Genomic DNA, 27,231 nt, shown 5'->3' with positions numbered 1-27,231 from the left:
AAGTCTGCTCTCTGGGCCTACAAGTGTTAATCTGTTTCTCACTCACTCACTCTTTCGCTTCTTCTCCTACAATCTTTGTTCAGTTTTCATAAAAATTTGGCATGTACCATGTATGGACCGAGCCGCACAAAAGTTATTGCATGGCTTTTTGATCTTTCTTTCTGTTGTGCTGCTGTAGAGGGTATGCACGTGACATAGTTAAACCCAGAAGCCAACAGTATGCTGGATGGAAACAAAGTGACAGTGAGCTGTATTTGCTTGTCCATAACATGCGTTGTCAGGTTTCACAAGGTGGACAACGGACAGCCCACGTTGTGACAACAGGAATCGAACCCTTTAAGACTCACACAGAAAGTGTCATGAATCAAACAGTGTTAGACTATTTTGCGCCTGTCAGAGCACCGTGAGGCTGCTTAATTAATGATCATTAAAGCTGAACCAGCATTTTATTAACTGACATTATGCGTTTAAATTCATTGTGCGTTTACCAAACTCCCGCATTTGTGGCAAAACCAAAGACGATCATTAAAGCAAGTTAATTTGGTATGAAAAGTATTTAACATTTATTTAAATAAACAAAATACTGCACAAAGCAACTCACCTTTGCTATGATGATCTGAGGCACGTCTTATGATGATCTTGTTCATGGACCCCACAACAAAGTATTTGTATCCCTGACAAAATAGTTGCAGATGTCAGGTACTGAATATCAGGGACATTCACATGCCAGCAGCTCCGAAAACATCCACAAAAAATACAGGTCCTGAAGGCCCGGCCACACAATGTTTGTCATACCTATCCTTCGCTCGGTTCCCAAAAAAGGATTTTGCTCATAGGTTGCAGAATTTTGCAGTGTTCAGTAGCTGTAAACAATTTCTTTCTGCCATTTTCCATCCAACATGGAGGTTACCTGTCTCAGGGGGTGGTTTGCTGTGAGTGAATGTGGCTTAATTCACAAAATATGCTTTAGCTCATCAGAATCACTTTGTCATTATACAGCGTATAATGAAACTGCCCTTGACTCCTCCTTATAAAAAATATGCAGATAAAAAAAGGCATGTATAATGCTAGATGTGAATACCTAGTGCAGTTGTGCAACGGTTCCCGGGGTGTGTTTTGTCCATTACAATGTCTCTAGCCTTCTTTCTCAGTCTGCTAGCATAGACTGGGTCAAGGTGAGGATGCTCCATCCCAATAATGCACTGGGCTTCACCACCCTATGCAGGGCCTCCTCTCAGCAGCTCTACAGCTCACGAAACACACTTCAGTTCGTGAGGATTCCCTCGATGGTACTCCGATAAAAGTTGAGCATCAGTCCCTGGGGTAGTTGGGTCTTCCTCAGCTTCCTGAGGAAGAAGAGTCTGAGACTTTTTAACCAGGTTTGAGGTGTTGGCGGTCACGGACAGCCGGTTGGAAACACTGACGCCAAGGAACGTTCTCCACACTTTCCACAGCTTCTTTGTGAATATAAAGCGGGAGATGTATTCCTCCTGTTGATCTCCTGAAGTCAGTGATTACCTCCTTTGTCTTTGAGGTGTTGAGGACACACACCACTTACCCAGATGTGCCACCTCACAACTGTATGCTGTCTCATCATTATTTGAGATGAGTCTCACTATAGTATCATCAGCGAATTTGATGATGGAATTAGAGGAGTAGATGGGAGCGCAGTCCTGAGTGAACAGTGTAAAGAGGGTGGGGCTCAACATGCAACTTTGTGGGGTTCCTGTGTTCAAAGTAAGGATGGAGGAGGTGTGGTGTCCTATTCTCACATGTTGCGGTCTGTCAGTGAGAAAGTCCAAAATCCATGATCACAGTAAGGAGCCCGGAATGTCCAGTTTTTCCCACCAGTTTCTGAGGGATGACCGTGTAAAATGCAGAGCTAAAGTCCACAAAAAGCATCTGCACATAACTGTTGGGCCTCTAGGTGTGTCAGGGCCGAGTGGAGCACCATGTTAATAGCATCCTCTGAGGAGCGATTTGCTCTGTAAGTGAACTGGTGACCATCCAAATCTGGGGGGGGATAATGGATCTAATGTGTGAGAGCACTTGTGTCTCGAAGCACTTCATAGCAATAGGAGTCAGTGCTACAGGGAGATAATCATTCAGGCCTGTTATGGATGACTTGTTGGGCACAGGGATGATGGTAGAGGTCTTTAGACATGTGGGAATGGTTGCCGATTACCGATCACCTGGTGTTGTTGCAGCACCAGTGGTGCATCCCCAGCAGACGGAGTGGTGCACCGTGCAGGCCTTTCCCTTGGGATGTCAAAGCGGGCAAAAAAGTGGTTCAGGACATCTGGCAATTCTGTCTCCTCGCTGGCCAGTGGGCTGCTGGATTTATAGTCAGTCAGTGCCTTGATGCCTTGCCACATACTGCAAGGGTTGTTGTTTTTAAACTGCTCCTCAATGTGAAGGTTGTAGGCCCCCTTCACCTCTTTCATGCCTCGCTGGAGCCTCCCTCTAGTGTGTCACCCGCCCTGAAGGATGCATCCCTCTCCCTCAGCAGTGCTCTCACAGTTGTGTTTTTGATTGGAGTTCTATGAGTTTGTACATTTTCAGTACAGAAACGTATGTAACCCAGAACTGAGTCAGCACATGCCTCTGGGTTCTCTTGTGCAAACACACCCCAGTCCGTCCTACCAAAACAGTCCAGCAGCTTTGAGGTGGCTTCCACAGACCACACGGTAATTGTCCTGGTGACTGGTTTAGTTCTACAGATCAAGGGTCGGTAGGTCGCAGTCAGGGACAGCGAGAGATGATCATATTATCCTAAATGTACTGATGGAGTTGATTTGAATATCCTGGAATATTAGTGGAGACCTGATCTAAAACATTCTTTCCCCTGGTCGGGAAATTCACATTTTATCTTGTGTGTGCTTTTTATGTGTTCATGTACCGGGCCGGCTTATGTGTGTTGTGTGTTATGTGTGTGTCGTCTGTCGTCATGAGGCCGGTCATGGTTTGCTCAGCCCTGCTGTTGACCATAAGGCAGGGATATACATCTGGAGCTGGTCCCCGGGCGCCTAAAGGTGACCTCTGCTCCTAACTGGCAATTAGGATGGGTTAAATGCAGTAGACACATTTCATTGTGCAGGGAACATGTTCCTTTGTGCATATGACAATAAAATTCTTTTGAATCCTTTGAATCCTTTTGAATTTAAAAAAAATTTGGGCGTAACCATTCTGTATGATTTAAAATCTCCCGCAGCTATTATCACTCCTTCAGGATGAGCGGTGAGCTGTTTGCAGATGACGTCATGCAGCGTCTCCAGTGCTAACCTAGCATTAGCATGAGGGGGACTATATGTGGATAGTGAACCGCCGCTCTACACCAACTGTTATTAACAAACACACACAGTCCTCCTCCCCTGCTCTTCCCGGAGTCCTCCGTCCGGCCCGCTCTGTGCATGGAGAAGCCGGCCAGCTCGATGGCAGCATTGGGGATGCCTTTATTTAGCCATGTCGCCACTTGACTCTGGAATGCATAGAATCTCTGGGGTATTGAAACCCAACTGTGGGAAATTTGTCTTGTTAAAATTCATTGGGTTCAGTTGTATGATCTAAAATCTGCTCCTACGCTAAACCGAGAAGAAAAATACCAGCAAGTAGGGATGATCCCATCACGTGATCGGAAATCGGGCCCAATCACGTGGTTTCAGACTTGATCGAAATCGAATGTTGCATCCCGATCAGGAATCCGATATAGATTTTATCCTAATTATTTTGATCAGAGCTATTTCAAGTTCATTATTGCAGATTAATGGGCCTTTCACGCGTCAGAGGCGTCAAGAATCGATCTAAAAAGCGTTATTTTCAATGAGACACGTTGCTTTTTAGAAGCGTCGCTTTAGCTCGGCTTTTGACGCAACGCTTCTGACGGGAGCGCGCATTGCCTTTTGTCGGCAGGCTAACGCGGTCAAAGTTCAACCCAATCATTTTTTTTTTAATTGAACAAAAGCAAAAACATAAGTTCAACCAGACATTCTCGCACATGCGTGTGGCTGAAACCGATTCCAGAGGAGAAAAGGGAACAAGAGTTGCACAGTGAATTTGGGAAGAGATGGAATTGTAACCCGGACAGAGGTGGGGGGAGTTACGCGTGCAAAGTTTCTTTCACAGAACTGCTGTTTGTGTGTTTACGCGCTCAGCCTGACGCCTCGATGGAATGACAAGAGGATGATGGACACTTTCCCACCGAAACTCTTGCTCAGTCATCTCTCCGTGCGCAGCAGGACCCAGTGCTGACCAAGTCCTCAGGACGACGATCTGTCATCTGATTAACAAAAAGAAAAAAACAAATTGTCCTGTGATCGTTTGTCTGCAAAACGGAGCGAGAAATGGTGTGTGCACGAGCAACGTGCACACACCACACATCACATTTAGGAGCGCGTCTTAAAGAGCTTCCATCTTCATTCACGTTCACTGCGCTGCTCTGAACTTGTTGAACACTGATAAAGCATCAGAGGGACACTGAGGACTGTCAGGATGCAAATGTAAGTTGTGTTTTGTTTTGTTTTTTTTTGTTTTTTTACTTTTACTTTTCAAGTTGACTTTTGAACTTTCGGCGCTCTGAGCTGTGACGTAGCTTCGCGCTGTCCAATAGGAACGAAGCGTCGGGCCAAAATACGGAAGACTAGTGGCAGAAACCACTGATCTGTACCAAACAGAAACGTGTCACAGCACTGCTCATTTATAGAGCAGTTTTCTGAAGAAAAATCGTTGGAAGTGTTTGTTTGTTACGTCAAAATTTCTGATTACTGTTTAAAAAAAGTTTAGAACACTTGTAATTAAAATAGCTAAATCAATAAATGGTTCTTTAGAAACCTTTCATCTGTAAATTAAAACCACCTGTTATTTCAGATTAGATAATTTCTTGTTTAACATAAGGAACCTCGGACATTTATTTTCAGGCAAATAAAATAACATGGAAACTTGTACATTTTTTAAGTCTGGTAGATTATTACTTGATTGTTCAAGCTACCTCAAGGAGAAGTTTATCACTGTTTAAGTGATAAATAATAAAATAAGGTGATTAAAATGAAATTATTATATATTTAATATTTGTTCATTCAGTTTTTTAAAGTATCGGATTGGGACTCGGTATCGGCAGATACTCAAAATCAGATGAATTGGATCGGGGACAAAAAAAAGCAAGAGTCGAGCCGCTGCATCTACACGCGCTACCATCCTGATGGAGTTAGTCTTGAAGTCAAAGTTGACGTACATGATCAGTATAGTATTCTACAAAAACTGATACCTTAGGTCACTGTCCCTGGAGGGCCCCTGCCCTGCATGGTTTGTAACTTCCCCTGTTCCACTCCCAGGCACGTAACTCCACCAGGTGTGCTCAACCAATCAGGAGCTGGAAAACACCACTTTTAAAAATCAGCTGTGACTTGAGTAGATAGATGTGGAAACCATGCGTGGCAGCGTCCCTCACAGGGTCGGCGACCCCTGATTTAGGTGAACTGGTGGGGTGCTGTAACCAGTGTAGTAGACTTTTGGCAATAACTGCTGAGTCCTACATCTTAGAAACACACTTCTTTTTTACTGGTGTTCCTTGTGCTCAGGCATGTTGGCGCCACCTACATCCATCTTCTAGCTTGCTGGCCATTTTGATTTATTCCTTCTCTTCACTAATACCTTTTTTGTTCAGGCAGTGTAAATGATGGCAATGAAACTTGTCACATAGCTTCCCCAAACACTTGATACTCGTGTTTTTGTTTGTTTGGTTTTTTTTAGGGTTATCGGTGGGACATTACTTGTACAGGTCAAAATGTGCGATTTTGATGAATGAAAAGAATAGAATGAATAGAGTCTTTATTGTCATTGCACATATACATACGTACATACAGTGAAATGTGTCCTCTGCATTTAACCTCCCAGTTAGACACAATCCAACCACTAGGAGCAGTGTGCAGCCACGGTCCAGGGCCCGGGGACCAACTCTGCCTTGGTCAGGGGCAGAGAAAGGAGCAGACCCTAAATAAGCAGGTTTTTCTTTATTCGTTGTGGGAGGAAACCGGAGCACCAGGCCTAAACCCATGCAATAATAATAAATGAAATAAAGAGTGTAGCAGCAAACCCTGTGAGGCGGCATGTCGTTTGCATAGAGTTTACTTTGGTGACTACAGGAAACGGCTCTTGATGAGCAGAACAAAGCCTCTGGTCTCAGAGTGGACACTGTCTCTGTACACTCAGTGTCTGTGACGTGGAGTCAGACCTCACATCAGTGACCTGGTCCTCCTCTGCAGAGCTGAAACCAGTTGGAGCTGGTGCACTGACAGGATCTCTCACCCAGTCAGTAAGCACTTTTTAAAATGTGCTGTTTGATCTATGGACTCACTGAGGTGTCAACAAATTCACATAGGTTCTCCGATGAATCAGTATTTGTTTGATCCAGTCGCCTGCCCCACGTCACAAGCTTTCAGGTGAAAGAACTGATCTTGTCTATGACCTGAGGCAGGTGTTTATCTTCCCTTGAAGCTGTAAATTTAGTTCATTTAGCCTTCCAAATATGTCACTCAGATAGGCCAGTTTCACCAGGAAGTTTTCATCACTAAATATTTCTGCGACTTCATGCTTGTGCTCCTGCTCCAAAAACTGCTCTCTGAGCTCAAAAACAAAGACTTTTCCTTGTGACGGCCACCCTGCTTCACTGTGACGGGTCACGGCTCGACGTCTCCTCACAGACACCACAGAAGACTCTTGTTTTTAGTGCTCTGGTCTTTATAAAATGGACTATACCTATAATGTCTGTCATAGCCTCACTTAAATCAAGAGGAAAGGTGCCTTGAGGCCGGTGCGTCTCTGTGTGTAACAGTGTGTCCACTCAGCAGCAGGTGAGGCCTTCCTGACGAGTGCCCCAAGTCCTTTTCTCCTCGCTGCCACGGTCTGCAAACAGCAGTGCAGTGTTTTGAGTTTGAGCTCTTCAGCTGCAGCTCGGTCTCTGACATATTTAGAACAAAGCAGATCCTCACAGGGGGAGTTTGTCATGTCAAAACGTACACAAAACGGTCTTTGTTGCTTTCAGTGGTTTCATCGAATTGCAAGACTTGAAGATTGTGAGCGGTGACATCCGTCTGGCGGCGGTGTCATTGATCAGAGGGATATTTTTTATTTTTGACAGAGAGAGTCTACTGCTGACCAATCAGCTCCTCTGCTGTGGGGGTGCACTGAGCGGTTTGTTACACCACCTTATGTGATGCTAACAGTGCTCGCTGGTTTACTGAAAGCGGGATGATTGCTGCCAATATTCGGCACATTTTCGCTGAAAAAACTCAAGCGGCTTATCGGCGTGATGGCGGTGTGATGTCTTTAAGTGACACCTTCATTTATTTGGCTTCATGCTGTCTGCCACCAACATGTAAAGACACAGTAAACACACAGTGAAGCCGAGCGCTACATACGCTTTGTCCTATTTCCTCTTAGCTTTCAAGTGACTTTCGTTTGCCTCGTTCTCTCTCCACCTTTCTTTTCATCCAAGTTAAATATTTTTTCCGTGGTGTCTCTCAACAGGTTGGTCACTGCACTTTGTATCACCCGCTCTGTGCTGTGTGGGCGCACATGCTGCTTGCAAAAAACTCCTACACCATAGAGCTGCGTTCCATGATGCTAGAGTCCTCAATACTCCCTGCACACACTGACAGTGAGAGCAGCACTGCCCCCTACTGTAGTGGATGTGCAATTACACTTCATTCTAGCATGGGAAAAAGAATGTTCCCCGCAGTCACACACGCCTCCCCTGGCATCACACCGCGCCCCACTATTTGAGCAGTGAAAGCGCCAATTTTATGCTTTATTGTAGTGTACTTTCAGTGGTGGGCACACTTCCGATAATCCGATAACAGATAATTATCGAAGATAATGTTTTCATTATCGGATTATCTTTTTAGATAACTTTAAAAACCATTATCAGATCAGGTGGGATCTTTGTGTTGTACCTTTTTATGTTTAATGTGGGATTTTTGTGTTATAGTGTAGCTTTTTGGTGTTTAAGGTGGGATCTTTGTGTTGTAGCTTTTTGGTGTTTAAGGTGGGGTCTTTGTTTTGTAGCTTTTTGGTGTTTAAGGTGGGGTCTTTGTTTTGTAGCTTTTTGGTGTTTAAGGTGGGATCTTTGTGTTGTAGCTTTTTGGTGTTTAAGGTGGGATCTTTGTGTTGTAGCTTTTCAGTGTTTAAGGCGGGATCTTTGTGTTGTAGCTTTTCGGTGTTTAATGCGGGATCTTTGTAGCTTTTTGGTGTTTAATGCGGGATCTTTGTAGCTTTTTGGTGTTTAAGGTGGGGTCTTTGTTTTGTAGCTTTTTGGTGTTTAAGGCGGGATCTTTGTGTTGTAGCTTTTCAGTGTTTAAGGCGGGATCTTTGTGTTGTAGCTTTTCAGTGTTTAAGGCGGGATCTTTGTGTTGTAGCTTTTCAGTGTTTAAGGCGGGATCTTTGTGTTGTAGCTTTTCAGTGTTTAAGGCGGGATCTTTGTGTTGTAGCTTTTTGGTGTTTAATGCGGGATCTTTGTAGCTTTTTGGTGTTTAATGCGGGATCTTTGTAGCTTTTTGGTGTTTAATGCAGGATCTTTGTAGCTTTTTGGTGTTTAAGGTGGGATCTTTGTGTTGTAGCTTTTTGGTGTTTAAGGTGGAATCTTTGTGTTGTAGTGTAGCTTTTTGGTGTTTATGGTGGAATCTGTGTTGTAGTGTAGCTTTTTGGTGTTTATGGTGGAATCTTTGTGTTGTAGTGTAGCTTTTTGGTGTTTAATGCGGGATCTTTGTAGCTTTTTGGTGTTTAATGCGGGATCTTTGTAGCTTTTTGGTGTTTAAGGTGGGATCTTTGTAGCTTTTTGGTGTTTAATTTGGGATCTTTTTGTTGTAGCTTTTTGGTGTTTAATGCGGGATCTTTGTAGCTTTTTGGTGTTTAAGGTGGGATCTTTGTAGCTTTTTGGTGTTTAATTTGGGATCTTTGTGTTGTAGCTTTTTGGTGTTTAATGCGGGATCTTTGTGTTGTAGCTTTTTGGTGTTTAAGGTGGGATCTTTGTGTTGTACCTTTTGGTGTTTAATGCGGGATCTTTGTGTTGTACCTTTTGGTGTTTAATGCGGGATCTTTGTGTTGTAGCTTTTTGGTGTTTAATGCGGGATCTTTGTGTTGTAGCTTTTTGGTGTTTAATTTGGGATCTTTGTGTTGTAGCTTTTTGGTGTTTAATGCGGGATCTTTGTGTTGTAGCTTTTTGGTGTTTAAGGTGGGATCTTTGTGTTGTACCTTTTGGTGTTTAATGCGGGATCTTTGTGTTGTACCTTTTGGTGTTTAATGCGGGATCTTTGTGTTGTAGCTTTTTGGTGTTTAATGCGGGATCTTTGTGTTGTAGCTTTTTGGTGTTTAATGCGGGATCTTTGTGTTGTAGCTTTTTGGTGTTTAATGCGGGATCTTTGTGTTGTAGCTTTTTGGTGTTTAATGCGGGATCTTTGTAGCTTTTTGGTGTTTAATGCGGGATCTTTGTAGCTTTTTGGTGTTTATGGTGGAATCTGTGTTGTAGTGTAGCTTTTTGGTGTTTAATGCGGGATCTTTGTAGCTTTTTGGTGTTTAATGCGGGATCTTTGTAGCTTTTTGGTGTTTAAGGTGGGATCTTTTTAGCTTTTTGGTGGATCTTTGTGTTGTACCTTTTTAGCTTTTTGGTGGATCTTTGTGTTGTATCTTTTTATGTTTAATGTGGGATTTTGGTGTTGTGTTGTACCTTTTTATGTTTAATGTGGGATTTTTGTGTTGTAGTTTTTTGGTATTTAAGGTGGGAGCTTTGTGTTGTAGCTTTTTGGTGTTTAAGGTGGGAGCTTTGTGTTGTAGCTGTTTGGTGTTTAAGGTGGAATCTTTGTGTTGTAGCTTTTTGGTGTTTAAGGTGGAATCTTTGTGTTGTAGCTTTTTGGTGTTTAAGGTGGGATTTTTGTGTTGTAGCTTTTTGGTGTTTAAGGTGGAATCTTTGTGTTGTAGCTTTTTGGTGTTTAAGGTGGGATTTTTGTGTTGTAGCTTTTTGGTGTTTAAGGTGGGATCTTTGTGTTGTAGCTTTTTGGTGTTTAAGGTGGAATCTTTGTGTTGTAGCTTTTTGGTGTTTAAGGTGGGATCTTTGTGTTGTAGCTTTTTGGTGTTTAAGGTGGAATCTTTGTGTTGTAGCTTTTTGGTGTTTAAGGTGGAATCTTTGTGTTGTAGCTTTTTGGTGTTTAAGGTGGGATCTTTGTGTTGTAGCTTTTTATGTTTAAGGTGGGATTTTTGTGTTGTAGCTTTTTGGTGTTTAATGCGGGATTTTTGTGTTGTAGCTTTTTGGTGTTTAATGCGGGATCTTTGTGTTGTAGCTTTTTGGTGTTTAAGGTGGGATCTTTGTAGCTTTTTGGTGTTTAAGGTGGGATCTTTGTGTTGTACCTCTTTATGGTTAAGGTGGGATCTTTGTGTTGTACCTTTTTATGTTTAATGCGTGATTTTTGTGTTGTAGTGTAGCTTTTGGTGTTTAAGGTAGGATCTTTGTGTTGTAGCTTTTTGGTGTTTCATGCGGGATCTTTGTGTTGCAGCTTTTTGGTGTTTATGGTGGAATTTGTGTTGTAGTGTAGCTTTTTGGTGTTTAATGCGGGATCTTTGTAGCTTTTTGGTGTTTAATGCGGGATCTTTTTAGCTTTTTGGTGGATCTTTATGTTGTACCTTTTTATGTTTAATGTGGGATTTTTGTGTTGTAGTTTTTTGGTGTTTAAGGTGGGATTTTTGTGTTGTAGTGTAGCTTTTTGGTGTTTAAGGTGGAATCTTTGTGTTGTAGCTTTTTGGTGTTTAAGGTGGGATTTTTGTGTTGTAGCTTTTTGGTGTTTAAGGTGGGATCTTTGTGTTGTAGCTTTTTATGTTTAATGTGGGATTTTTGTGTTGTATTGTAGCTTTTTGGTGTTTAAGGTGGGATCTTTGTGTTGTACCTTTTTATGTTTAACATGGGATCTTTGTGTTGTAGTGTAGCTTTTTGGTGTTTAAGGTGGGATCTTTGTGTTGTAGCTTTTTGGTGTTTAATGCGGGGTCTTTGTGTTGTAGCTTTTTGGTGTTTAAGGTGGGATCTTTGTGTTGTAGCTTTTTGGTGTTTAAGGTGGGATCTTTGTGTTGTAGCTTTTTATGTTTAACATGGGATCTTTGTGTTGTAGTGTAGCTTTTTGGTGTTTAAGGTGGGATCTTTGTGTTGTAGCTTTTTGGTGTTTAATGCGGGGTCTTTGTGTTGTAGCTTTTTGGTGTTTAATGCGGGGTCTTTGTGTTGTAGCTTTTTGGTGTTTAAGGTGGGATCTTTGTGTTGTAGCTTTTTGGTGTTTAATGCGGGGTCTTTGTGTTGTAGCTTTTTGGTGTTTAAGGTGGGATCTTTGTGTTGTAGCTTTTTGGTGTTTAAGGTGGGATCTTTGTGTTGTACCTTTTTATGTTTAACATGGGATCTTTGTGTTGTAGTGTAGCTTTTTGGTGTTTAAGGTGGGATCTTTGTGTTGTAGCTTTTTGGTGTTTAATGCGGGGTCTTTGTGTTGTAGCTTTTTGGTGTTTAAGGTGGGATCTTTGTGTTGTAGCTTTTTGGTGTTTAAGGTGGGATCTTTGTGTTGTAGCTTTTTGGTGTTTAAGGTGGGATCTTTGTGTTGTAGCTTTTTGGTGTTTAAGGCGGGATCTTTGTGTTGTAGCTTTTTGGTGTTTAAGGCGGGATCTTTGTAGCTTTTTGGTGTTTAAGGCGGGATCTTTGTAGCTTTTTGGTGTTTAAGGTGGGATCTTTGTAGCTTTTTGGTGTTTAAGGTGGGATCTTTGTAGCTTTTTGGTGTTTAAGGTGGGATCTTTGTAGCTTTTTGGTGTTTAAGGTGGAACCTTTGTTTTGTAGTGTAGCTTTTTGGTGTTTAATGCGGAACCTTTGTTTTGTAGTGTAGCTTTTTGGTGTTTAATGCGGGATCTTTGTAGTTTTTTGGTGTTTAATGCGGGATCTTTGTAGCTTTTTGGTGTTTAAGGTGGGATCTTTGTAGCTTTTTGGTGTTTAAGGTGGGATCTTTGTGTTGTAGCTTTTTGGTGTTTAATGCGGGATCTTTGAGCTTTTTGGTGTTTAAGGTGGAATCTTTGTGTTGTAGCTTTTTGGTGTTTAAGGTGGGATCTTTGTAGCTTTTTGGTGTTTAATTTGGGATCTTTGTGTTGTAGCTTTTTGGTGTTTAATGCGGGATCTTTGTGTTGTAGCTTTTCGGTGTTTAATGTGGGATCTTTGTGTTGTAGCTTTTTATGTTTAATGTGGGATTTTTGTGTTGTAGTGTAGCTTTTTGGTGTTTAAGGTGGGATCTTTGTGTTGTACCTTTTTATGTTTAATGTGGGATTTTTGTGTTGTAGTGTAGCTTTTTGGTATTTAAGGTGGGATCTTTGTGTTGTAGCTTTTTATGTTTAATGTGGGATTTTTGTGTTGTATTGTAGCTTTTTGGTGTTTAAGGTGGGATCTTTGTGTTGTACCTTTTTATGTTTAATGTGGGATTTTTGTGTTATAGTGTAGCTTTTTGGTGTTTAAGGTGGGATCTTTGTGTTGTAGTGTAGCTTTTTGGTGTTTAAGGTGGGATCTTTGTGTTGTAGCTTTTTGGTGTTTAATGCAGGGTCTTTGTGTTGTAGCTTTTTGGTGTTTAAGGTGGGGTCTTTGTTTTGTAGCTTTTTGGTGTTTAAGGTGGGATCTTTGTGTTGTAGCTTTTCGGTGTTTAATGCGGGATCTTTGTGTTGTAGCTTTTCGGTGTTTAATGCGGGATCTTTGTGTTGTAGCTTTTCGGTGTTTAATGCGGGATCTTTGTAGCTTTTTGGTGTTTAATGCAGGATCTTTGTAGCTTTTTGGTGTTTAATGCAGGATCTTTGTGTTGTAGCTTTTTGGTGTTTAAGGTGGGATCTTTGTGTTGTAGCGTTTTGGTATTTATGGTGGAATCTGTGTTGTAGTGTAGCTTTTTGGTGTTTAATGTGGGATCTTTGTAGCTTTTTGGTGTTTAATGCGGGATCTTTGTAGCTTTTTGGTGTTTAATGCGGGATCTTTGTAGCTTTTTGGTGTTTAATGCGGGATCTTTGTAGCTTTTTGGTGTTTAAGGTGGGATCTTTGTGTTGTAGCTTTTTGGTGTTTAATGCGGGATCTTTGTGTTGTAGCTTTTTGGTGTTTAAGGTGGGATCTTTGTGTTGTACCTTTTTATGTTTAAGGTGGGATCTTTGTGTTGTAGCTTTTTGGTGTTTAATGCAGGATCTTTGTAGCTTTTTGGTGTTTAATGCGGGATCTTTGTAGCTTTTTGGTGTTTAAGGTGGGATCTTTGTGTTGTAGCTTTTTGGTGTTTAAGGTGGAATCTTTGTGTTGTAGTGTAGCTTTTTGGTATTTATGGTGGAATCTGTGTTGTAGTGTAGCTTTTTGGTGTTTATGGTGGAATCTTTGTGTTGTGTAGCTTTTTGGTGTTTAATGCGGGATCTTTGTAGCTTTTTGGTGTTTAAGGTGGGATCTTTGTAGCTTTTTGGTGTTTAATTTGGGATCTTTGTGTTGTAGCTTTTTGGTGTTTAAGGTGGGATCTTTGTGTTGTAGCTTTTTGGTGTTTAATGCGGGATCTTTGTGTTGTAGCTTTTTGGTGTTTAATGCGGGATCTTTGTGTTGTAGCTTTTTGGTGTTTAATGCGGGATCTTTGTGTTGTAGCTTTTTGGTGTTTAATGCGGGATCTTTGTGTTGTAGCTTTTTGGTGTTTAATGCGGGATCTTTGTAGCTTTTTGGTGTTTAATGCGGGATCTTTGTAGCTTTTTGGTGTTTAATGCGGGATCTTTGTGTTGTACCTCTTTATGGTTAAGGTGGGATCTTTGTGTTGTACCTTTTTATGTTTAATGCGTGATTTTTGTGTTGTAGTGTAGCTTTTTGGTGTTTAAGGCGGGATCTTTGTGTTCTACCTCTTTATGGTTAAGGTGGGATCTTTGTGTTGTACCTTTTTATGTTTAATGCGTGATTTTTGTGTTGTAGTGTAGCTTTTTGGTGTTTAAGGCGGGATCTTTGTGTTGTAGCTTTTTGGTGTTTCATGCGGGATCTTTGTGTTGCAGCTTTTTGGTGTTTATGGTGGAATCTGTGTTGTAGTGTAGCTTTTTGGTGTTTAATGCGGGATCTTTGTAGGTTTTTGGTGTTTAATACGGGATCTTTGTAGCTTTTTGGTGTTTAAGGTGGGATCTTTTTAGCTTTTTGGTGGATCTTTGTGTTGTACCTTTTTATGTTTAATGTGGGATTTTTGTGTTGTAGCTTTTTGGTGTTTAATGCGGGATCTTTGTGTTGTAGCTTTTTGGTGTTTAAGGTGGGATCTTTGTGTTGTAGCTTTTTGGTGTTTAAGGTGGGATCTTTGTGTTGTAGTGTAGCTTTTTGGTGTTTATGGTGGGATCTTTGTGTTGTATTGTAGCTTTTTGGTGTTTAATGCGGGATCTTTGTGTTGTAGCTTTTTGGTGTTTAAGGTGGGATCTTTGTAGCTTTTTGGTGTTTAAGGTGGGATCTTTGTGTTGTACCTCTTTATGGTTAAGGTGGGATCTTTGTGTTGTAGCTTTTTGATGTTTAAGGTGGGATCTTTGTGTTGTACCTTTTTATGTTTAAGGTGGGATCTTTGTGTTGTAGTGTAGCTTTTTGGTGTTTAAGGTAGGATCTTTGTGTTGTAGCGTTTTGGTGTTTAATGCGGGATTTTTGTGTTGTGTAGCTTTTTGGTGTTTAAGGTGGGATCTTTGTGTTGTAGCTTTTTGATGTTTAAGGTGGGATCTTTGTGTTGTAGTGTAGCTTTTTGGTGTTTAAGGTAGGATCTTTGTGTTGTAGTGTAGCTTTTTGATGTTTAAGGTGGGATTTTTGTGTTGTAGTGTAGCTTTTTGGTGTTTAAGGTAGGATCTTTGTGTTGTAGTGTAGCTTTTTGATGTTTAAGGTGGGATCTTTGTGTTGTAGTGTAGCTTTTTGATGTTTAAGGTGGGATTTTTGTGTTGTAGTGTAGCTTTTTGGTGTTTAAGGTGGGATCTTTGTGTTGTACCTTTTTATGTTTAATGTGGGATTTTTGTGTTGTAGTGTAGCTTTTTGGTGTTTAAGGTAGGATCTTTGTGTTGTAGCGTTTTGGTGTTTAATGCGGAATTTTTGTGTTGTAGTGTAGCGTTTTGGTGTTTAATGCGGGATTTTTGTGTTGTAGCTTTTTGGTGTTTAAGGTGGAATCTTTGTATTGTAGTGTAGCTTTTTGGTGTTTAAGGTGGGATCTTTGTGTTGTAGCTTTTTGGTGTTTAAGGCGGGATCTTTGTGCTTTGTTGTAGTGTAGCTTTTGATTTTTGGCATTTATTCTTTTATTTCATTTTTAGTGTTTTATTCCTGGGAAATTCCTGTACAAATGATTATCATTATTAGCAAGAAAAGTGTCTTTGTTGCAAAAATTGCACCAGAGTATGAGTCATAGGACCGCTCAAAAAAAAAAAAAAAGTAGGAGAGCGAGAGAGAGATGTACTCTGGAAATACAGTACATTTGGGCCGTGGGCACGGAGCAGTTGTCTGCCTGGATGGTTGTCATCCAGGACTGAAGGCGTTTCTGTGGTGTGGTGGATATGGCGCTGTGTGGCATCAGCAGAGTGACCTTATGCAGCTCAAGGTGACTCTGCCCACATTTTGAGTCTGTAAGTCTGTTTTTGTGATGTGCACTAACGCAGAGCTGATGATGTGGAGCTCTTTGGATCAGCTGTGGGTTTAAAGGTGCGAAACGAGCCACGGTAACCTGGTCTGTGCCGTTAACACGATGTCTCTTTGTTCTCAGTGTTCAGGTTGGCGAGGGGCCACGCTATTGAACGAGAGAACTACTTGAGAGACCTCCACTGTGGCCCAAAGAGGAGGTGATCCAGTCTTCAGAGATACATTGATCACTGTTCACTGATTTGTTGTGTCTGACTCTTATTGCCCAACTATGTAACTACAGCAACTATGGGATCGATGAGCCTGAGCAGGAGCCGCTGAGAGGTCATGCTGTACATCGGCCGTGTCCCACGCCGTCTTCCTCCGACGCCAGCAGGAGGAGCCTGCCACATGTTAATGAGCCCTGGTGCCAGAGGTCAGCAGTTTATTTTACTGAAGATGACAACAAAAAGTTAAGAAGCCAAAACTCTGAACAAACAAGTTCACTCCTCAAATTCATCAGCTGCTGGACACGGCACACGGTCTCTGCAGAAGCAGATCAGTTAATGGTCTGTGTGTGTTTGAGCTGCCCTTCAGTACTTTTGTGTTGATTGATGAGGTTGTTTCATACGTTTCTGTCTTTCACACTGGGCCTGCTTCAAGTTGTGTCATGAAGACGTCAAGTTTATGGAACCGAGTGCCGAATTAATGCAGCCTAACGCAACAATACTGTGAGGGACGCAAAGGATGACACAAAACGGACGCAAAAAAATTAAACGTTTAGTTTTTTGCATATTTTCTGCATAGACCACTGGATGCAGATATAATTGCTGCTGCGCTCCATTGTTGCTGAGCCATAAATCACACAGCCTGGCTGCAGCTTCTCATGAGTTCTCTCACGATTTTGTTAAATAAACTCCATCAACTCCTGCTCACAGCCCGAACGCCAGGTAGAGGATATGTCTACATCCAGTGTCCTCACAGAGGACATCTCCACGTCCACTCACAGAGGACATCTCCACGTCCAGTCATGGACGGGTCGCTGGCTGCAGCTTCGCGGTCACAGGAAGAAACTAGGAGAGAAATCACAACGTGCACCTGCTCATTACAGCCTGGCTGCAGCTCCTCAGCACTCTCACCTTTGCCGCACCCCTCAGTCAGCAGCACGACCGTGCCCCTCAGTCACGACCGCGCCCCTCAGTCAGCAGCACGACCGTGCCCCTCATTCATGACCACACCCCTCAGTCAGCAGCACGACCGTGCCCCTCAGTCAGCAGCACGACCGTGCCCCTCAGTCAGCAGCACGACCGTGCCCCTCAGTCAGCAGCACGACCGTGCCCCTCAGTCAGCAGCACGATCGTGCCCCTCAGTCAGCAGCACGACCGTGCCCCTCAGTCATGACCACACCCCTCAGTCAGCAGCACAACCGCGCCCCTCAGTCACGACCGCGCCCCTCAGTCACGACCGCGCCCCTCAGTCAGCAGCACACCCGTGGTGCGAGATTTAAAAGCATATTTACACTCCCCTTCATTTAAAGTATGCGCCGCCTGTTTCTGACAGATGGTGCATGTGATGTGACCAACCAACAGGGATGGGTATTGATAAGATTTTATCAATACCATTATTGATTCCCTTATCGGCACCTCTTGTGAATTTAGAAACAACCTGTAGTTTTTGTCAAAAGTATTTCAGACATTATTGGCATCAAAGTCTCTCCGTACACCTGAGCTGAACTCAGCCGGCTGCTGGAGTCTGCAGCCACACAGTCTTGGGCTGCTGCACGTCAGCCAGGACGTCTCATTTTGGGAGGGAAAAATGTTTTCATCGATTGCAGTTTGTTTGTATTACAACATTTGGAAAGAGGGGTCATTTGATTTTAATGGCAGTTCACTTTGAAGTTATAAAATCCAAGCAGCACGGCGGAACAGAACACAGGACGATTCTTGTTTCTTTCTTGCAACAAGACAGGAGTCTCACTTAGTGACTTTAATCCACAAAAAAGTGACTCACGATTGACATATTTTAATGGCTTTGAGAGGGGACTTTAAGCACTTTAAAACAACCACAGTGGACCAAAGTACTGTACAGAAGAATCAATAAAAATCATCATAAAAGACATCACGGTTCACATAATACAGCTAAAATAATAAAAAGCAATAAGATAAATCCTGACCTTCTTTCTGGTCAGTCAGGCTGCCACATTGAGTTTTCCTTCTTTCTGTTGTCCTTCTGCTCACAGAGACTGTGGGGGGGTTGAAGGATCAGAAGGCCACTCCCCCACACCCCCCTGGAAGTGAAACACCACTTTTGAAAGGTTTTACAGACTTTTTCCAAAAGCAGTCATGAGGAATATATTTATAACTAAAATGGAGTTGAATCAGTAACTCTGTGTCCTAGTTTTACTGCTCTTATTCTGCATTATGTATCATTTAGGAGCCAAGAAAATGTCTTGGATTGAAGGTAGGGCAGTCACGATTATACAATATTCACCAATCGCGATTATTTTTCATATTCGATTGTTCATATTCACGATTACCGTGAATTATTTATTTTATCCACAAAGCATAAAACGACTCAGAATCTGACGTCATTGTTCTGCAGCCTCGCTCACTCTGTTTCGCTCTCGTCTTAAGGCAGGACAATAACATGGAGGGTGAGGAGCGATCCGTCCTGCCGTTTGGATAAGACGGCCGATTAAAACAGTGGCCGTCTTCTTCAAAGCTGTCTAAAATGCGGAGTTTACCGAAGGAGCTGTCGCTGTGTGTGTGTGTGTGTGTGTGTGTGTGTGTGTGTGTGTGTGTGTGTGTGTGTGTGTGTGTGTGTGTGTGTGTGTGTGTCTGTGTGGCGTCAACAGGCTGCAGACTGCGAGGGAGGGGGTGGGGGAGGGTGATTCCTGAATGGTGGCACAACACGCTGCTGAGAACCATCAGTGCACGTGAGACAGCGAGCGCAGAGCAGAGAGAGGATTTTAACCCGAGTGAACATGTTAAAAAAACAAAACCAAAGTGTGGAGCTGCCTTTACTTCTCTCTGAACTTTCTCTCCCAGTGTGATTCTGCTGTTACCATCCTGTTCACACCATGTGCGCGTCGTATACTGAATTTATGAGATCATGAGATGAAATAAACAGTTAAATATCTTTAAAAACTTATTTAAAAAATGAGAAAATATGAATGAATGTGAAGAAGCTGTGGTGATGTTCAGACGCACAGATCACAAAAAGCAGGTGAGAACTCTGAACTTTAACAGCTGTTATTTTCTAAAGGTATTTATTTGTTCAGTGTTGAGTTTAATGTAGTGTTTAAGCACAAAACGTGACTGATGAGGAGAAAACTTCAGAAATGCAACAGTAACAACCAGAAATCAGAAAAAGTTGGAACTGTATGTAAAATGAAGATAAAAATAAAAATGTTGTACTATTCCCAGTTTCTCCACTCACAGAAGCCAAACGTTCTTCCAGAGTTGTGTAATTATACTACGATAGTAGAATATAAAGAAGGGAAAAAAGAAAAAAAAATAGACAATATATTCGTCAATCGCAATTATCTGACAATTAATCGTCTCCAGAAATTCCTAATCGTGACAGCCCTACTTATAAGCCAACTGGCGTAATTAAGTGAGTCCCGTTTTTACTTTTTTTTTTTTTTTTTTTTTCCTGGATCGTGGGGGATTGTAATAGACCGGAGCCCTGTGGAATAAGGGTATTAGTCTCATCTGTCCAAAAACATGTCAGGAAGAGGAAAAATGCAGCCACACCAGTCTGAAAGTGCCATGTATTTTTGAAACAAGGTCTTACAACCTCAACCAAAATTAATTTTAGTTGTATCTCTTTATTCCTTCATTCATTTTCTATACCTGCTTATTCCAATTCAGGGTCACGGGGGAGCTGAAGCGTATCACTGCAGACGTTGAGCAAGAGGCAGGGTACACCCTGGACAGGACACCAGTCTATCACATATAATCTGTATGATTAATTTGTAAGGCAAACGCTGCGTTAGCAAGCAAACTCTAACGAGCTAATTACTGTTATTGTATGAGGCACAAAACCCAAATAAACTGCTTATTGCAGGGATGAGAATTCTCTGTGGATCTGCAGACTTCTGACTTTTTCTGGATTTCTGGGCTATTTCTAAGATTAGCGTAAATCCGCAAAAAATTGGGCGGGTGGGGGGGGCGGTCGTGCTTGTTAAACCTTTCCTTATATACACGGGAACCACATTGCTGAAAGTGCAAGCTAAAACGCACATTGGTTACTTTTTCTACAACAGCGAACTTTCAGCCAATCAGAATCTGTGTAATATCTAAAGTCACTGAAAGTACCCAGACGTGGACATTTTGATTTTCTGCAAGTTTGCTCTGTCGAGCGGCGTCTAACACGGCCAAAATTACTGACAGAGGACGAAGACCTCGTTAAAGACATCGATGGTGTAAAAAAAAAAGGTTTAAGTTGACATGTTTGGAGCAGGACGTGGACAAAGGCAAGACTGTGAATTTGTCTGCAAGGTTGCGCTTCCCAGTAAAGTCCTCTGCACATTATGGAAAAACACTGCAAGGTGAACCAAATGTCACCAAACTTAACATTAAATGGACTAATCTGCCCGGGTCCAGAAGAGTGTGGACGAATCCCAGTGAGCCCCAAAGCCCACGGGACTCGTACCGCTTAGCGACATCCAGTGCTCAGGGGCGTGTCCAATAACTCTATTCATACAGTTAAAATGTGTTTACAATCAGTGAAATTTTTAAGTGTGGTTCAGTTATTTAAACTGTGGACGTACTGAAGTGAAATTCAGGGCTGCAAAACCAGCGTTTGTTTCCATGTTATTCTATTTCTTCATATAAAACCACTAAAATGTATTTTATGGCTTTGACATGAAATGCACTTTTTCTCAAAACCTGACCGTGTGGAGAAAAACAAACCCTTCTTCTTCTGTGGCGTTTAATGGCAGCCGGCGTCCTTATTGTTGCATTGCTGCCACCTTCTGCATCAGACAATTATAGCAGCACTAAATCCTCTCCATGAGTCCAGTGTGTTTCAAGTATTTAAAAAGCCAACACTTCCCCTCTCACTTGACCTAATGGCTAAAATACGTCGTACAGGCCTTTGTTCTTACTGTAATACTGCCCCTTACAAAGAACAAAGTAAATATATTCCTCAGTTTGAATTTATTGAAAGTCACGCTGAAAACCAGGCCTGGGTCCCCAGAGACACAGCACGGACTCCATTTTCTGAACATGGCCGACATGTGGCCTTTAATACAAGAAAATGTAGGCGGTACAGTGGGCGGGTTTTCGTCTCACTGACCTCATGCTTGCACATGGGTAATGGAAGTGAAACTTAACTCTTCTGTTAAAACTTTGAACCAGTTCGAACCAGGTTCCAGGCACTTCTAAACAGACAACAAAAGCAAATACTTTATAACTAACATAAAATAATCAATTAGCACAGATATTATCGAACAACTTAAAATTGATTTCCTTCAGTTTTTGCTCTTTAATCAATAAACAATCGTAAAATGATGGTATAATTTCCCTGCATCAACTTTATTTTTTATTTTGGTGAATTTCATAGACTGCAGTCCAGCTCGTGCACAAGGTGTGTGTGTGTGTGTGTGTTTTAATGACACTATGCTGTTTGTGCCTGTGGGGTTTTTCCTGCTGACTGACATCAGTAGTCGAGGTGCAAACTCACATGGTGTGATTTAAGAATTTATTATGGGACAATAATTTGTAAGCTACATTTTACATGTAAATATAAAGTCACTGTTTTATACCACAAATGTTGTTTTAATCTGTGTAAATAATGTACACATAAGAGGGTAGGCTGAAAAGTTCTAAGGCTCACTATGATGCATCATAGTGAGTCTTAGAACTTTTCAGCCTACCCTCATACTTGCATGAAGTTCCAGTATATTTCAGAGCTCATTGCAGGTTAAAGACACTTGAAGAATAGTTTTGGTAAGTTCAGTGATGTTTGTCCAGTGCTGTGGTATTTATAGTAAGTACGTGTGCCACAGCACGAGGCAGGTATCACTGACAGAAGGCCGACACAGACAGATCCTGTTATTACAGTCAGGCTTCCACAAACCCCAGCATACAAAAAATATGAAATGGAAATTCATGGAATTAGGTCTTTCTTGTGGCCCTGAAATGCCTCTAAAATGCTCAAAACCTGTGGGCCCCACCAGGGGGCCCTGTTCCTGGACCCCACAGGGGGCCTACAGCGTCTCCCGAGCCCCATCAATTTTCTGTTGTGTGTTTTTTTTTTTTTTTTCCTCCTTCCTTTGCCCAATCTCATCCCGGTTATTGTCACCACTGAAGGTACGGTTAGGAAACTAAAACTGACCAGATTAGGAAACTAAAGTTAAGAAACCTGGTATCCTTTATCAAGGGTACCAAAAGGTTCAACTAAGTAGGTTCCTGCTGGGGGGAGCAGTGAGCCCTTTTGTGGCCGATGCTGAGCTGATAGTCCACGCCCTCTTCTCTATCCTAATCTAACACGCTATCATAGGTGAGGTAGACTTGGGCCCAATCTCAGTTTTCTTTTGTACCCCTTGGCCCTACCCCTTTAAAACAAGGTGCAAGGTGAAGGGGGATGCCTCTAGCCTTATGAATTGAGACACCCCTCCACCTTACGGGAAAAAAAAAACTGCCCGTCTCAAACTGCCGTCTTCACTGTTTGTTAACATGGCAACTGAGGCACAACTTGTTGCAGTAACCTGTTTGCCCTTTTTATTTTCTTGCCTTTCTGTGTAAATGCAACTGTTGGGTTTGCACCCTGTTTTTAAAGAAATGAGAGGCACAAACACTGAAAAGAACCCAGTCAGAGAGAGACAAATATATATTTTTTGCTCTGCGCAGAGGAGGAGAACAATGAAGCAGCTTGTAAGTGCTCAGCTACAAAGCTCTCCTAAAATCTCCTCCTCTGGCCCAGCCTTTTATTTAGTTCATCAATATGAGAAAAAACAAACAAGGACAGTCGTGAGAGGTCACACGAGTCATGTCTGCAAGAGGGAGATATTGGGACAAGGTGACTGCTGGAACCTTCCATTCCTGCGACATGAACCTTGCGGCTCCCACAGCAGGATAAGGCAAAATGAAAAATAGTTTGCTCACTCATGAAGAATGCAGTCAACAAGTCTTTCTTTCTAAAACCTCCTCTTCTCACAAAGAGGAAAAATAATAAGCATAAACTATAAGAAAATAAATAATAATAATATAAGCATAAACTAAAGAAAATAAATGATAATAAGAGCATGAACTATATAAAATCCTTGACATAATCCTCCCTGTTTGTCGTTTATTTACATAAGTTTGTCATGTCCAAAACACACTTCAATAGAAAATTTGTCCACTTTAACCACTTGTCTTATTACATTTTCAGCTAAAGCTTCATAGGCTAAGAGTGTGTTAACTCATCACGTCAACAGTTCAAGCTTGAACTGGAGTTGTGAGCTTTTCAATATCATCATAATTCTCAACACTGTCATTATAGTTTTCTCCACTAAGGTCTGACTGTTTCAATGCTTGATATTTTGGCATAGTTTGTTGGAAAGCCAGATTACACTGTACAAATGTATTTGACACCATTTTGCCAACCATTGTTTTGATATAAGGGATCACACAACACATGCAAAGTCCAATCAGAATTAGGACTATAATAACTGGTGTCACCATTTTCAATAGTAACTGCCACCATGGTCCTGAAGTCAACCAGGACCAGGGATTCCACCGGTTCACGGCTAGGGTGTCTTTATGCATTGCATCACGAAGTTTATTCAGCTCTTCCAATGCGTCCTGCATATCCACTGAATGAATGGAGTCTGGGATGAAAGTACAGCATGTTGTGTTCAGCAGAACACAAACTCCTCCCTGTGAACCAGTAAGCAAGTCTAAAACCATGCGATTTTGCATCACCATGGTACGTAAAGCATCTATTTCAGTGTTTTGAGCTGCTACTATTTTCTCAGTTACATTCATGAACAGACCCAATCGGTAATTCAGAGTTTCAATCATTAATGAATTTTTTACCACTCCTATCCAGGGGAACAATGAATGTGCTATTTTATCTCCTACAGACCACAATTTTTGGTCCTTTGGTACATCCGAGCCCCACATGTGATCATGTGGTAACACATCTGGGTATATCGATCTCCTCCGTCTGGTGCTGCCATTCTTCTCTGTGGAGGTCCTTGGCACTACCACATATGTATGGTCAGTCACCTGGGTAGGTGCACACACACCACCCCAATTTGGTGGGAGACTCATGTACAGTCTGGAACCACAAAGCCAATAGATGTCGTCATACACCGGCGTACCATTTACAGGTGGTAGCAAAAACTTACTAACATAAGCACATGCTTCATCCGTTCCCCATGGACAGGAGCCTGTATAATTACATCCCCGTCCAATGTGATGAAGATAAGTACCATCCACATATTATGTTTTGGTTAGGCTTAAATTATTTGATAAAACATACGTTTGGGTACACAGACGTTTCTTAATTTTACCTACAGTTTTATTCCCTGTCCCGTAAAAGCAAATCGGGAATGGCCGTTGTGATGACAATTTAACATGTGATGATATTTTTGCGTTTCCCTTCAGTCTAGTCAATGGAGCAGCACTTGGGCATGCTTGTACGTCCTCTGTTGAAATCCCTATCATATAAGTGGTTGCACTGAGGCAAGTGGTGTTACATCTTATCAGATTTGCTGAGAACTGCTGCCCCCGAAATACAGTTTGATTATGCATCCGTATGATAAGACATTCTGTCATCCTAGCAGGGTACGGTTTAGCCATCAGAGCTGGGTGTGTTGAGGATATAGGCATTTGCGAACAAACATAACAATTAGTAACATGTAATTCCATAGCCAATAAATGAACATATCTGTACCACATATTAGTATGGTATATATGAGGGTGTCCATCTGTCTCATTCACATTATGAATAAACCTCTTCTGACGTTGCTTGCGTTGTTCTCTGGCTCGGTCCACAGTGAGCTGCAATTCTTGGGTCAACCACCAGGCCAGGAATCCGAGGAGCACGAAACACACTAAGATCACAACGCAACCGGCTGCCCTACCAACAGTCCGGCAGCGGCGGCGCTGAGCACGCCGCTCCGGGGTCTGCTGTAGTTCAGTCATGATTGCTAGGATACAGTGTTGTTAACCAACCTCACCTAATAGTGCAAGGATCTCCCTGCTTCACTGGCATTGAGACAATCTATTGCTAATCAAATAGACTCCCTTTGTAGCCAGACTTCCCCTTACACTGTGGAGGCAGCCAACACACGCTGTATCTTACAGTGACTTAGATGTATCCACGTTGATCTCTCCGCCATCTTTACTGCAGTTGGTGTTGTTAACAGCACTTGGTATGGACCTTCCCAATGAGGACTGGACCAGTTCTTCCTCTTAATCACTCTGATGAACACCCAGTCTCCTGATTGGACTACTGGAAGGCCGTCCTGTGGAAGATCAAAATTATTCGGCAGTAAATGTGTTTGAGTTATCTCTTTCTGTGTTAATGTCTTTTTCATAAAATCTGCTAATGTTTGTTCCTCATCTGCTGTTTTAGTATCTATGTCAAAAATTGGTAGATGATATGGTCGTCCATAAAGTATCTCAAATGGTGTTAAACCTGATGGTGTTGGTGTTATTCTCATATACAATTTTACTAGGTCCAAACATTCAATCCAGGTTTGTTTTGTCTCTTCCATACATTTCCTTAATCTTATTTTTATTGTGCCATTTGTCCTTTCCACTAATCCTGCACTGTGTGGGTGGTAAGCACAATGATGTTTTAACTTAATTTTCATGTGTTCTGCTACTCTTTGTACAACTTCATTTACAAAATGTGTTCCATTATCACTGTACAATGTCTCTGGTATTCCATAATACGGAATAATTGTCTTACACAATGCTTTTGCTACTGTTAAAGCATCTGCTTTTTGTGATGGAACAATTTCTACCCATTTTGAAAAGGCATCAATTAATACTAGACAGTATTGATAGGGTCCACATCGAATTAGTTCAATAAAGTCCATATGAACAATTTGGAAAGGATACTGTGGTTTTGGGAATTGCCCTCTCCGGGGTCTTATACTTCCCTGTGGGTTGTGTTTCAATCAGGTAACACAGGCTTTACAAAAATTTTTTTTGAGTATAAATTAAATCCATAGGTAGTAATGTATTGGTCTACCATATATACCATCCCCCCTGTTGACACATGCGTTAACCCATGCGTCGCAATTGCGGCTGCTTTGAATAAGCTTTTGGGTAGGATGGGTTTGTTATGTACACAATAAAGTCCTTTGGGGTTTGGGGTTGCCCCATTTTTCAACCACAAATGTCGTTCCTGCGCTGGTGCCTGTTTTTGCATATCCAATAAAAGGTCAGAATCTATTAATGGTTCATTGTCTGTCTGAGCTGTGTAAATAGAAGAAGTGCCATATCGACCAGCTGCTGCTTCTTTCGCTATTTTGTCTGCGAGACAGTTTCCTCTGGAGACAAAATCTGTACCTCTGGTGTGGGCTGCACATTTACATAATACCAGGTGTGATGGTAATGTCACTGCTTCTAGCAAATTTGTGAGTAAGCCTGCATGTGTCACTGGTTTCCCTGTAGAGGTTATCATACCTCTTTGTTGCCATTGTTTTGCAAAGAACCAAATTGTTGAAAATGCATATTGACTATCTGTATAGACTGTCAGTTTCTGTCCTTTAGCCAAGATACAAGCTCTGGTTAATGCAATGAGTTCTGCAGCTTGGGCTGATTTAAAATGATCAATCTGTTTTGCTTCAATAACAGTATTTGGTAATTGAACAACAGCATAGCCTGTTAATGTCTGTCCTTTCTGATCTTTGAAACATGAGCCATCCACAAAGTAATGTAGTCCATCTGTAAATGGTTCGTCTGTTAAGTCTGGTTGAGGTAATTGTTGTTTCTGTGTGTCTGCCAAACAATCATGCGGTTCACCGTCTGTCTCAGTAGGTAGGAGCGTGGCGGGATTCAAGGTGTTGCATCTTTCAATGGTAATATGTGGCTGAGACAGTAGCATTGCTGTATATGCTATCTGTCTAGCAGGCGATAAGAATGTATCCAAACCTTTGGAATAATAGCCAACTGGTTTATTTTTATTACCATGTTGTTGTAGCAAGACTGCACACATGAATCCCTGTTTTGTGTCCACCATGAGAGTGAATGGCTTGGCATAATTGGGCAGAGATAATACTGTGGAACTCACAAGTTCTTGTTTAAGAGCTGTAAACTGTTCTTCAGCTTCTTTATTCCACTGTATTTTGTCACTCATAGCCATTGGTATAGAATATATTAAATCCTGCAATTTCTGCACCTTCTCTGCATAACATGGAATCCAGGCTCTGCAATAATTACAGATACCTAAGAAAGTCATCATTTCCTTTTTCTGCTTCAGGTTTTAATGGATATTGTTTGATCCGTGGTCTCCAATCAGATCGTGGCTTAATTTTGACTGGCGGAATATTTTTCAACAGTCCTACATCTGTGGGTGCTTTCACCCAGAGATGAGGAGGCAGTTTGGCCAATAAAGTCTCATCTTCCTGTGTCAACAACACAGATGTTGTTAAATTTCAATCATCCAGA

General features: G+C 41.8%; 1 protein-coding gene across 1 annotated transcript in view; it reads left to right on the top strand.

Annotated features, from left to right (window-relative positions):
* dusp11 (dual specificity phosphatase 11 (RNA/RNP complex 1-interacting)) overlaps positions 1-27,231 on the top strand; it is a 67,871-nt gene that overhangs the window by 32,977 nt on the left and 7,663 nt on the right. The window contains exons 7-9 of the mRNA XM_034192828.1: positions 15,759-15,834; positions 15,918-16,049; positions 19,486-19,565. Coding sequence (XP_034048719.1) covers positions 15,759-15,834; positions 15,918-16,049; positions 19,486-19,565 — 288 coding nt within the window. The remainder of the gene's footprint in view (positions 1-15,758; positions 15,835-15,917; positions 16,050-19,485; positions 19,566-27,231) is intronic.

The sequence above is a fragment of the Thalassophryne amazonica genome, chromosome 17 (genome assembly GCF_902500255.1).
Source record: "Thalassophryne amazonica chromosome 17, fThaAma1.1, whole genome shotgun sequence".
In the NCBI taxonomy this organism is placed as follows: Eukaryota; Metazoa; Chordata; class Actinopteri; order Batrachoidiformes; family Batrachoididae; genus Thalassophryne; species Thalassophryne amazonica.
The sequence above is the reverse complement of the archived record's forward strand: the minus strand, read 5'-3'. Positions and strand labels throughout refer to the sequence as shown.